Source organism: Grampus griseus (assembly GCF_964374135.1).
Source record: "Grampus griseus genome assembly, chromosome: 12".
NCBI classification, from domain to species: domain Eukaryota; kingdom Metazoa; phylum Chordata; class Mammalia; order Artiodactyla; family Delphinidae; genus Grampus; species Grampus griseus.
Genome location: NC_139006.1, coordinates 56536570 through 56550507, shown reverse-complemented (window position 1 = coordinate 56550507; position 13938 = coordinate 56536570). Strand labels below are relative to the sequence as shown.

General features: G+C 34.8%; 1 protein-coding gene across 1 annotated transcript; it reads left to right on the top strand.

The window, feature by feature from the left end:
- Positions 1-12665: 12665 nt before the first annotated feature.
- On the top strand, positions 12666-13284 carry LOC309830529 (peptidyl-prolyl cis-trans isomerase FKBP3-like; the record flags this gene model as incomplete). Its single annotated transcript, XM_082667127.1, has 2 exons — positions 12666-12748; positions 12915-13284. The coding sequence occupies 2 exons, from the start codon at positions 12666-12668 to the stop codon at positions 13282-13284; spliced, it is 453 nt and encodes a 150-aa protein (XP_082523253.1).
- Between the last annotated feature and the right edge of the window lie 654 nt (positions 13285-13938).

Genomic DNA, 13938 nt, shown 5'->3' with positions numbered 1-13938 from the left:
TTTGAAGAGGGGGAGAAAAACCCAAAGGTATCATACACAACAAAGAGCTCTTGAAATATAACATTTTGATGAGTTAAGAAGTAAAGCAGTAAGAAATAAGAATGGATTAAATGTCTCTTAAAAAAATGGGGGTTAAAAATTGATGGAACAGCACCTGGCAAACCACACTGCAGATTTTGCCAAGCCCCCAATGTTTGAAATATTCTTTGTTACACTTGACAAAGTCAACCCTGCTGAGTGTCTCAAAAGATATTGCCACTACAAGTTGGCAAAGCAACCCATAAATACACAGTCCAAGTTTTCAAACAATTTCTTCAGTCCAGAAACAAAATACAGTCCAATACCTTTGAAGTGAAAGAGGGTTTCCTGGACCATTTCCAATTGGGGGAAAAAATTTGGAAGAACACAGCTTTTGAAAATAACATTGCTGATATAATTATTGCCCTTCTCATCAATGAAAAACTCATACTTCAGTTTTAAATAGTACATTGTGTACTTGCTGGTTTTGTTGTTGTTGTTATTTTAATCCAAAGAGAATATATTGCTCTGTATATATTGCTCTTTCTAAAATCACAGCATTACTGTTATGGCCACCATCTTGCTCCTTCCCTCAATTTCTTCTTTTTTGTCTTCTTTCTTGTATCTTCTATGTTCTCCTCTCTCTATCCACTGACCCGTCCCCTATATTCTATATTGTAGCCATTTTTCCCATTTATCTTTTTCTTTTTCTGTTGCCTGAACTACAGCATGACAGTAGGATCTTCAGCAGCCATACTATGCTCTGAAGTTAACTTAAGGATGGAAACCAAGGACTGAGAATGACAGAGAAGGAATCCTGGTCACTGGCGACTATGGAGCCACTGTATCAGTGGTAGACTCACTCTTCCAAATTCTTTTTATTTGTGAGAAAATTAATACTTCTTTATTTAAAGTACTGTTGAATTTTCAGTTAAATATAGCCAAAATTCATTCTAATTGATTATCAATGGGATCAGAGAATAAGCTAGAGATAATCCCAATTTATTTCTCAAGCTCAACCCAAGTGACTTCTGCTCTGGGAAACATTAATTGATCCCAGAAAACAGGTAGCATTCACCTTTCTCTGTTCTCTTATATCACATCTGTGACAAGATTTACAGAAGTATTGTGATTATTGGATTATTTGTCTCTCTCATTTACTATAGAGAACTGGTATACCCATAGAACTGAAAAAGTGACAGAGAACCTGTAATGCAGGAGGTAATGAATATACACTAAATTAATTTATTAATAGAAAGATGCAGGAAGGTAGGCAAGCCAATGGTCTATAACAGGAAAATGTGGTAGTCAATAATGTGGCTTACTCACAATGCTGGTAAGACAGTGCCAGTGAGGAAACAAGGGCCTGGGAGGGAGAATCAGAATGTCAAGAAGGCTAGCAAGTCAGCTCTTGGGCAAAGTAGAAAGGCAGAGACCCAGGCATGGGGACTGACATATGAGGGGACACCTGGTTACAGAACAAATGCAGCAGCACATCGATGGCAACCAGAGTAGAAGGTTATGCAAAATTGATTCAGCTTTAGTAAGGGATTCTTTAATTCCTCCAAGGGTCAGAATGTTGGAATGTGGTTGGCACAAAATGAGAGCACTGAAGATAAGAAATATCCCCAAATTTTCGTAGCATTTTTGTATTTGCCTGCTGTAATCCCACTCTGCTTATATCAATGATAAACTGATAACAAAAACTCCTTCCTAATCCATTCCCTAAACTATCAGAAACCAGTATTTTTTAGGCTTCTAAAATATTAGGGTACTTTGGAATTCTTCCCTAATTCCTTTTCACTTTCATTTAATATACATGCTGTACATAATCCTATATATCCCATGGCATCAATTACTATCCAGATCAGGATAAATGAATGCTGCAAATATATTGATACTTACACTCCCACACTTCTCTGTATGCATGCCAAACCTCACTAATCAATTAACACATTTTTACCACTATGAAACATTTCACCTCAAAGTTCTTGTCAACATAACACTCTAGAAAAATGCCAGATTATTTCAAGATAGAAACTCAGGATAAAATCTTTTGGCCGTTCCTGTGCCATATATTGAAAGCCACCATATTTGCATCTCCATTAGATCTCCTTCCTTAGCTTGAGAGACACAGAGCCAATTGCTTGTGTGCCCAAAATTAATGCCTGAAACTGAATTCAGTCTTTTTCCCTCACCCTGACACTCCTCCTATGTTCTCTTTCTTGCCACCACTAATGGCACCACCATCCTTTCTGTTGTCCTACAAAAAATTTCAACTTTAACTTTGTCTCATCTTTTCCCTTCATCCCCACCTATAATTAATTATAGGATTGTATTAGTTCCACCTTCTGAATATATACTTAGTCCTTCCCCTATTCTTCTGTTAGTATCCTAATTCAGGGTTCTGGAATTGCTTGCTTAGATTACTAAAGCAGACTGAAGTTTTGGTTATTTATAATTGGTCCTCCATGTTGAAGCCACAGTGATATTTCTAAAATAAACTTCTCTGCTTTTTGTCCTGAAAAATTTTCCCACTGACTTTAAAGTCCAACTCCATAATAATGTGCATAAGTATCTTCATGATCCTCTTACCTCTCTGTCTTTCCCATCCTCATCCAACTCTACACTACAGAGACTTCCAATATTTGGTGCATTCTATTCCTTCTACCTACTAACTTTTCTTCATATTTTGATGCATTGTTTATGTGTCATAGATCTATACTTTCCTCATTAATTTATTCAACTAACACATTTTGAACTTATATCATGTGCCTGGACATTGTGCTGGTGAACAAGGGTAAGAATAATACTGTTCCTTCATGCACACAACTATTATTTACTGAGAAGTCAATAATTGCATAAGTAGCTATTTATAATAACTACTGGATAAAATATATTTTAAACATTATACCAGTAATCTTTTTATCTACTGACCTTGGAACAGATGATCATTGATAAAAGAAAAAACAAAAACACACACTTACATGACCTCCCATAAGTATATAAACCCGATGCCAGCCAGCGGCCCCTTGCATGGAGAAAGGATATAAATGGATCTTGATTCTGTGTGTGTGTGTGTGTTTCCCTAAAAAAAGACCCTAATCTGGTATTTAAAGCTCAGTGGAAGGGTTGGAACATTTTTTTCCTATGAAATTGAAGACATTGATAATAAGAAATGGAACTGAATATCATCCTCTTCTCTTTGGGGATGAAAATTCAAGAAACTTGCCAGAGTTCGCTGGGTGATCCTGGCTAATGTTCACTAGTAGAAGAAGATCTTTAAGGGGAACTCACAGTGAGGGAACAGAGTCCAAGTTGTTAACCTGGTCACTACATAAGTTCTCAGAATTCATGAAAATCAACTAATGCTGCAAGAACATAGACATGAAGTGTGAAGAGTCTCTGTGCCCAGCTCTAGTGTCATTTAAAGCTGAGCTTTGGGAATATGAATGGAATATTTATCTCAATTATGGACTAGAAGAAACCAGAATGAGAGGGACATAGTCCTTCTGTGTATGACCTGTATTTAACAGGGATACCAAGTGTCACAACCAAATTCATGCTGTGAGAGTATTGCTTGTACATCCCACTTATCTCTCCTTTCAAACCTGACCTTTGAAATCACTCCTTCGGACCGACTAATCCTTGAGGGACTTGGTTATTTCAAATAAGAGTTCTCAAGAGAAAGATAGGAAACTTCCTATAAAGAAAACATGTGAGAAAATAATTGTGATATGATGTTTTTTGTATTCCAAATTAGTGAAGTATTTTACACCAGTTGCAGTATGAATTGTGAAAATTTCTATTAAAAAAAAGTTACAAAGAGCCACAAGTGAGTATCAGTTTTTCTCTAGAAAGTGGGGAGCCAGAGATTTGTTTGAGCAGGAGATTGTTGTGATTAGACGTGCATGCAAGGTATATAAATCTGTGCATAAAGGACGGATTTGCAAGGGATGAAATATGGGGACACCCAGCATTGGAATGAATAAGGGAGGGTTATTTCTGTAGTCACAAGGTAAGATAGCTTGCATTAGTCTACTGCCCTATAAAGAAAATCACCTTTTCCCTGTAACATCTAACATATAAGGTCGTTATAAAAATAAGACAAACAAAAGAAGAATAAAGTAAACAAGTGATCAAAGACAGAACAAAACCAAAACAAAGGTTGTACAACTTAAACAAATATGAGAATCATCCTAGGGTTTATCCCTGTACTTCCCTCTGTTCTCACTCAGTCTCAAAAAGAAGAGCTATGGAGAAGTTTATCTATACTTGTCAGAGGTAAATGAAGAGTATAAATTCAAAGATTGATAAAGTTCAACAAAATCTCCAAGATCATCTATTTCAAGTCTCTCATTTACAAAATGAGAGCCAAACTCTGGGATAAAAGTGGCAGATCTGGAACCAGAACCAAAATCTTTTGCTTCTCAATAAAATAATGTTGCAAGGGATTCTTTGGAGGAGGCAGAGTGAATCTTTGTGGAGGCTTCACAGAGAAAGTGCTGATCTTTTGCTTTCTCAGGGGCCAGGCTGCATAAACTGTAATTGGGCTGATCTGGAACTGCTCTCAATCTTTCTGTTGCAGCGAAAGGTATAGCAGGGCTACTCTGTTGACACTGATGATCAGAACACTAGTAGAGGGCAGCAAGAGGCGCTTCTCTAAGCCTCTCCTGAGACAAAACATAACAGGCCTTCCTGGGCAAAAGGAAAAAAATTCAGCCCATTAAAAACAGAAAGTTTTCTCTGACATTTTGTACCTCTCCTTGCACATTTCCCCACTTGTCTTCGTTTCTCAGCCTGACTGCCTCATCTCACCTTTGCCAGGAGGGTCAACATAACTTCATGGTTGACACTGATTTTTCTAACAGCAGCAATTTTAACCCAGTAAAATGTATCCCCAAAGCACAAAAGTTATCAAATTAAAGCATTGGTTGACACTAATTTTTCTAACAGCAGCAATTTTAACCCGGTAAAAAGTATCCCCAAAGCACAAAAGTTATCAAATTAAAGCACCTCTCTAACAACTTGATACCGTGACTAATTCACAAAGGTCTAAAGTGAGTGAGGTGTTGTTTTGTTCCTGACTTTTGCAATCAAGTGGGTGTTCACCTGCCCTTGTCCACCTCTTAGCTTTTATGAACAATCTTTTTTTTTAAATGGGATGCTTCTGAATCCAAGAATCACATCTATGCATTTGTTCTATAGTCTAATATCTGTCTTCATATTTTTGCTGCTATAATTATCTTTCTAGATGATGCATATAAGTTCAAATGCACTCAAGGATCCACCTCCTTGCATTAACTTTAGCTGTATCATGGAAAGTTTCAAACTTAATCAAAATTACAGAGAACAGTATAATTAATAACCATGAATATTTCATCCATGTTCAACTTCCATCAACTCTTAGCCAATCCTTTTTTCATCTATACTGCTTTCCCTCCTTTACCTCATTCCATATTATTTTAAAGCAAAACCCAGACATTATACCTTTTAATTTGTAGATATTTCGATAGGGCATATTGGAAAGATAAGAAATCTTAAAAAAAATAAATTATCATACATCTAGGCTACCTAAAAATTAGTAAGAAGTGCTTCTTATGATCATATATGTCAATTATATCAATAAATACTTTAATTTTTTTTTGTTTAATCCAAATTCAAGAAGGGTTTATTTACTGTGATACTTGATATGTCTTTAGTTCTCTTCCAATTTGTAGATTGCGCCTTCATTATTATTTTCATTTAAAATTACTTATGAAACTGAATCTTTGGCCTATAGAGTTTCCCAAAATATCACTTTTGATAATCATGTTTTTTATATCATTGTTTTATATTTTCTCTGTCTCCTTCATTTTCTAAAAATTGACCAAGTTTTGATCAAAAGATTTAATCATATTTAGATTTGATCTTTCTGAAAATTTTACTTGTTTAAGTGGTATCATGTATTTCCATTAGGAAGTATACAATACCTAGTTGTCTTTCTTTTTAAAACTATGTTTTCTTCCCCAATATTGAATTTGTCTGCAACATAGATTATTTAAATTATATCAATTTAAATTAAAATTTCTTATAAAAATTTTCTTATGACAATACTTAATTGTTAATTTTACACAACGAATTATATTGCTGAACCTGTCCTCTTCTGCAACAATCAAAGAGATGTAAATGATGGAGAATGGAGGGGCAGAAATGATAAGGGAGTCAATGAAATAAGTATCTTGAAGGAATTTATATTTCAAGGTCTAACTCTTGAAAAGTAAATATGGAAGTACAAATGGAACTAGTAACTCTGAGGTTGGCATTGAAAGTGTCTTCATAGACCATGCTCATTGATCTAATCATAGTTCCTCTTACACTTTAATTGCATCCCAAAGGAAAACAGCTCTGTGTTGATGTTGGAGATAATGTCCAATAATGTATACTTTTGAATACCTGGAAAAAATACACACACATACATGCATGTGTATAAATTAATGCAGGCTTTTAATTAAAGTATAGCATACATGGACAAAAATATATAAATTATATCAGAGCTTGATGATTTTTTTCTGAATTTGTAGATGTCATATAACCAGCACTTAAATAAAAAACACAATATTAATATCCACCCAGGTGCCTCCTCATGTCCCCTGTTAATCACCATTTTCCTTTCAAGGGTAAACACTATTCGGACTTCTAATACCATACATTGTTTTACTTGTTTTTGAATATTATATAAATCAAATCATATATTATATGCCTTTTGTGTCTGCTCAACAATTCTATTGTGAAAGTAATTTATGATGTTACATGTAGTTGTGTAGCATTGCTGTATGTATAGTGTTCTGTTGTGTAATTATATCAAAATTTATCCATCCTACTCTTGATTGATAATTGAGAATTGTGCTGTCTCTAGTTTTTTCTTATTACAAATAGTACTGTAGTAAACATTTTTTATATATCATTTGGTGAAAAAATGTATAGATTTCTTTTTTAATTAATTTTTATTGGAGTATACTTGCTTTACAATGTTGTGTTAGTTTCTACTGTACAGTAAACTCAATCAGCCGTACATATACATACATCCCCTCCCTTTTGGACTTCCTTCCCATGCAGGTAACCACAGTGCATTAAGTAGAGTTCCCTGTGCTATTCAGTATGTTCTCATTAGCTATGTATATTATACACAGTATCAGTAGTGTATATGTGTCAGTCTCATCTCTGAATTCCTCCCACCCACCCACATTCCCCCTTGGCATCCATACATTTGTTCTCTATTTCTGTGTCTCTATTTCTCCTTTGCAAATAGGATCATCTATACCATTTTTCTAGATTCCACATATATGCATTAATATACAATATTTGTTTTTCTCTTTCTGACTTACTTCACTCTGTATGACAGTCTCTAGGTCCAACCACATCTCTACAAATGATCCAGTTTTGTTCCTTTTTATGGCTGAGTAATATTCCATTGTATATATGTACCACATCTTCTTTAGCCATTCCTCTGTTGATGGACATTTAGGTTGCTTCCATGTCCTGGCTATTGTAAATAGTGCTGCTAAGAATATTGGGGTTCATGTGTCTTTTTGAATTATGGTTTTCTCTGGGTGTATGCCCAGTGGTGGGATTGCTGGGTCATATGGTAGTTTTATTTATAGTTTTTTAAGGAACCTCCCTACTGTTTTCCATAGTGGCTGTATCAATTTACACTCCCACCAACTGCTGGGAACACTGGGCACCTACATGTAAAAGAATGAAATTAGATTTCTTTTAGATATATATCCAGAAATGAGATTTGTGAACTGAAAGAAATGCATAAGTTCAGGTTTACTATATATTGCCAAAGAGTTTTCCAAAACAGTTTATCAAGTTAAACTTCCACCAGACATGTATGAGAATGCAAGTTGATTCATATCCTTGTCTTTGTTTGGTACACCTATTTTACATAGTAGACACTCTGGCAAGTTTTTTTCTGGTATCACATTATGGTTTTTATTTTTCCTTTTGCTGGTGCCTAGTAAAGTTAAATCCTTATGTTTACCTCTCTTGCTAATTACTTGTTCAAGTCTTTTGCCCATTTTACTGTTGAGTTGTTTTTGTTTTCATCAGTTTTTCTTGAGACTCTCTTTATATGTTTGGCATTACTTTCTAACCTAGAGGTAAAGAAATATGAGGTGATATAAGAAAGAGCAAGACTATTAGTTTTTATAACTTTTATCAGGTTTTGCACTGCCAAATTTAGGTGAGTGCATTAGCTGTAATTCTAAAACATACTTGAAGCATTGTTCTTCAGTGATCAAAGGTGTTTTCTCCTCAATGTGATCTATTACACTGATGTGCTATTGTAAAGATTTGATAGAAGAAAATAAAATCATAGGTACAGAATAATAGCAACAGTAGCAAGAACAGTTCAGGCAAAAGGAGTTTTATTTATTAAAAAAACAATTTATTTAAATATTGTGAGATTCAAGAGAATGCTTACCACCATAATATATACAGAGACAGCTGTCCCTGCAAATGACCTGCCTGGCTATCAGCAAGGCTGAACAGAGACAAGGAGAAGGGGGACAGCTAGCAATGAGGATGTCTCTCTTCATTTATTGTAATCTTTAGTGAGGAGAAAGGATCACATGGGAACTGTCCCTGTGATACATATTTTCCCATCAACTACTTATGTAATTATTTTGTCATAATTTATATATGGGTTTAATTTACTTTTAACAATTGGCATATTGCTTGTTTGTTTGTTTGTTTTTTGTCTTTTGGTTTGTTTTTGATCCAGCTCTTGGGTTCACACTTACCACTTAAAATGTCCCATTCAAATATGAGTAAAGTTTTCAAATATTGGCTACCTCTGTGTCTGCCAAAACACAAATTAAAAGAATGCTAACTGGAATATCCAAAATGGTTAGCTGTTTTCAATATTACAAGGTAGTTATCTCCCTCTCCTTCCTCCATAAAACACAGGTCTCAATAGGTGAGTCAAGTCTTTTATTAGTATATTATAATCATCTCTTAATAGGATATAAATCTTTTGGTTTTAAAATACCATTTTAAAGTTGTCATTAAAATGTGATAGATTACCAGTTCTTAAGACATTTAATGACTCAGTGTGAAACTGACCCAGTTGCTGGGTTGATAAGGGAGCAATTTATTTATATCTCCTTAATGAACTTTAAATGTCTTTCTGGAGTGATGAAGTAGGGGATAGCAATACAGGAGGTCTGAAGATGGCAAAGGAAACTGGGCTTTCCTGAAAGGGCCATGCCCTCCTCTGGGTTCTGTGTGCTACAACTAGGACCTAGTACCTTGGTCATCTTTTTCAGGGAAGTTTACATATTCAGGAGAATAGGTAAATTACCCCTAATTTAAGTTAACCTATACCAGCCTCCCTACACCAGGATTTGAAATCTAAGCAGTATTTTAAAATATTTTCTCCAACTTAATCCCTAGATGCAATGAGGCATTAAGTTCTGTCCATAACACTACTATGACATTACTCCTTTTCCTTTTCTTTCAATTCCCACTTCATCTTTCACAACACAGGAATTTAGCTCTGTCTTATACCATTTTTGAAATCTTCTTTTTAGCTTGTCTAATTCATGTCTCTCCCCTACTCCACCCATTTTCAATAAAGCAAGTATAATGTCTGACTTTGACATTGATCACATCAAACTTTGTGTAAAAGCTTTACGTAACTCCTTATTGTCTGAAGAGGAAAATTCAAATTCTTGACCATGCATTCTCTCTAGCTTCACTTATCTCCACCCCTTCACTCACTCTAGTATCCAAATAAGTGTATTCAACTTTTTGGTGTTGTTGTTCAAACATGGTCAAAGAATATGCAACTCCCATCTGTAATGATGCCTCACTATCAGAGAGGGATGGGCAAAAGTTCCAGTTTCTAGAGAGGTGTATCTCTTTTTCACATCAAACAGATCTCTCTTTCTCCTTCTTCCTACCCTTCTCTCTTTCATCAAATGTCCTCTTTTCCTGCAGCCTACAATGACATTTTCTCCCCATCCAAATGTGAGACTCACTTCAAATGCCTCATTGAATGATAAAATAAGAAATATAAAATGAAAATTACTTAATATAAACACAGTTTTACAAATATTGTCTTACAGATTATATTACTAAAAATTTTGGTAGAGACTACTAGCTGTTTACCAAAACAAGTTTTCTATTTTGGGGCCCAGACATGTGACATTTCTTTGTTTCTCCAGCATTTAGGTATAACCAGGTGACCAAGTATTTCTCAAGGAGTGTAAACAGATAATGTTCTGTGGCACTTCTGGATCTATAAAACTTTCAGATATGTTTCTCTTTGCACACTCTTTCTGTGTTCTTTCTCCTCTGCCAGTGAAAAGAAGAAGATGAAAATGGAAGGAGTTGGAGAGTCTGTATTAGGATTCTCCAGAGAAACAGAAATATATATATGCTTACATTTTATATTCATTCATATAAAATATAAACATATATAAAGTGATTTATTTCAAGAAATTTGCTCATGCTACTGTGGGAGCTGGCAAGTCCAGAATTAGTAGGGCAGGCCTGCAGGCTAGAAACTTGGGAGCAGATGCTACAATCTTGAGACAGAATGTCTTCTCCTTCGAGGAAAACTCAAGTTTTTTTCTTAAGGCCTTTACACTGAGTAGATGAAACCCAACACATTACAAAAGATAATCTCCTTTACTTAAAGTTAACTCATTGTAGATGTTAACCACATCTACAGAGTACTTTCACAACAGCATGTGGATTAGGTTTGATTGAATAACTGTATATTACAGCCTAGCCAAGTTGACACATAAAATTATTCCAGAGTTTCTACATGACTACGTGGAAGTAGGCTCCCTTGACAATCTGGGCATGCACACAGAAATGTTATGTAAGTAAGAAGTGAAAGCTTATTGTTTTAAGCCATTGAATTTTTGAGATTTGTTTCCTCGACTAAACTGACTCCAAACAATATACAAAATATTACTAAATAGAGATCTTTCCAGTCCTACTTCAAAGAATAGATGAAAGTAGCCCATAATAAAGCATTGAATGTTGATATGCTAGTAAATTTTACTGTGATGTTGAAGTTGGTTTATTATCTTTAGCAAGTTAAACACTTGTTAAAATGTGGATGATGCTTTAATCGGTCCAAGATGAACACATTTTTCATGGTACTATTTAAAGGTGAATATCCACCAAGCTTCATTTTGGAGTATCACCTCTTTGAAATTAGTGGAGTGAATTTTACTGAGGTTTTAAAAATGTTGTGATTTTTGGATTAAATATTTCCAGAAGAGAGATAGCTATTAGCTTGGCTCTAAACTCTTGATGTAGTCCTCAAGCAGTTAAAGGGACAAAGATGCAATAGTCACGTGGTTTTAGGCTGTAAACCTCAAAATCGCAGAGGCAATTACTTGCTTGATTTGGTTGATATTCAGCCAAAATCTATGAGCTCATATTCACTGGCATTGACTATATTTACTACTACCAGAATGATATTCAAATCATTCAGTGTGTAGCCCTAATAATAATCCTGTATGACTAGGGGCTGTTTCTTCAACATTACTTACACGTAATTTATAATCAAGATGTTCAATTAATAATTTCAGCACTTTACACAGTGTTAAGTCAGCTGAAAATATGTGATTTTTCCACTTTTCATTTTTCACAATGCTGAGGAATGCATAATAACCTGACAAAATAAGGATGCCAGGAAAGCAAATGATTATTAACAGACTAATGGGAAAAGGAAAGGATTTGAAGAGAAAAGCTGAAAAGTTGATTGAGTTCTGTAAAAATGTAAAGGCATAAAACTATTGCAAAAATAAAGCAGCCATGTCTATAACACTTTTTTATAATTATAATATATAATTTATAATTTATATATAATTTATAATTATTAAAGATAGCTTTGGAAAAGAAAATTGATCCATGTAGGTAGGACAGTCACCACTTTGGGTGCTTTCTCAGTGGAATCTGACAGAGATTTGCTGAAACCCCTTCATAAACTCAGTCCGTGTTTATTTAGACTATTGTTGTTACCTTCCCAATCCACCTTCTTGGATGCTATTTTTCTTTATTTTTAATCTAACCAAATAACAAGTGTTAGTCCAGTTTAATTCAACTCATTATTAATTTGACTAATACTTATGTAAAATATTTGTCTCAGTGCTAAAGGGATGAAAAGAGAAAATATAACAAGTAATGTAATAATGGTTACAATTTCACTGTGCTAAGTGCTTTACATTGAATTCTTATAATCCTATAAGGTAGGTACAAACAAAATTCTATGGAAGTGAAGATTCAGAAAAGTTAAATTTAAGCTGTGTTTTAAACCCGAGTATGTGGGAGCAGTGACTAGTCTAGTTTGAGTGGTGGGTAGAGACAGTATGTGGAATTTTAAGAGATAAACCTTCAAGAGAACTGGAGGACTATATACCATATATACTACCACAAGACAAATCAGCACTTGGCTCAAAATAATATATTGACAACTCTGTTAGGTCTTTCAACAGCTGAATCATTTGAGCTAAGGTGACACACATCTGCAGTTTTAGCATTTCAGGAAGAGTAAATAAGACTTATCCCAACATTCATCATTTATATTATAATGGGAACATATTTCCATTTACTTAGGATAATTAATCAGTGTTCTTGAGGGAATGGTACACAGAGGCAGTTCCCTTAAGGGAATTGCTCATGTCTTGGCAGACCTAGATGAAACATCATCTGTGGGGGACAAGGAGTGAGAATGAGGGCTGGGAGGCATGCAGTGAAGAGTCTCCTCTGCACTAGATACTTGACAGAGGGGTAATAATAATGAGATAAAGGTCGTTGGCAAAAGGAGACATAACAGATTTACCCTGTCACAGTGCATCCACATTCTGTTCTGCTTTCTTGTGTACATCAAGGTCTGTCAGAAGAAGAAGGCCAAAATATACAAAATCTGTTCTTAAAAAAGGAGATAAAACCAACTTTCCCAAAAAGGGAGATATTGTTCACTGCTGGTATACAGGAACACTACAGGATTGGACTGTTTTTGATACTAATTTTGAAACGACTTCAAAGAAGAAGAAAAATGCCAAGCTGTTAAGTTTTAAGGTTGGGATAGACAAAGTTATCAGAGGATGGAATGAAGCACTCTTGGCTATGAGTAAAGTAGAAAAGGCTCGACTGGAGATTGAACCAGAATGGGCTTATGGAAAGAAAGGACAGCTTGATGCCAAAATTCCACCAAATGCAAAACTTATTTTTGAAGTGGAATTAGTGGATATTGACTGAAATAGTAAAGACATCAGCAACAATAAAACACGGCCTTGAAGAAACTTAGGTATCTAATTAGAACTGGTTACTATTGTAAGGGAAGAGTCAACTGGAAAATTCAAGAAGTTAGAACTTGTTTACTTGATCCCCAACTTTTAAGAAATGTAATCCATTATAAATCCTTGGAGTTTAAAATATTTTACTATAACTGTGTAGAATATCACTTAAAATAAACTGACTTGCCTTTTACCTCATGTTGTAAACTAAAAGGCTCAATAAAAATTTATCCAATGTCTTGGAAAAAAAGAACAAAACAGAAGGCCACTTCAAAGGAGGACTAAATTAGGAACAGTATCCTTACTTCACAGATCTAAGCTGGGAGATTCAGAAGTTATTTCCTTCTTCTGGATCTAGATTTAGAGCAGTGCTAGATTACATAAACTGCTTCTGGGGCATAGGCACTTCTTGAGCAAAAGATTAATAAGCAAATGAGATAATGGCACGTGATCACCAGAATTAATAAGCTTTCCTTTTTTTTTTTTTTTTTTTTTAAAGAGGGAGAATTTTAGAACTGCTAGAGTCCGGAGAAGTGACATATCCATGTGGACCAAAGGGAATTTTTGTGATCATTACCCAACTCTCCATTTAGTTTTATATTGAAGAAAATTGTAT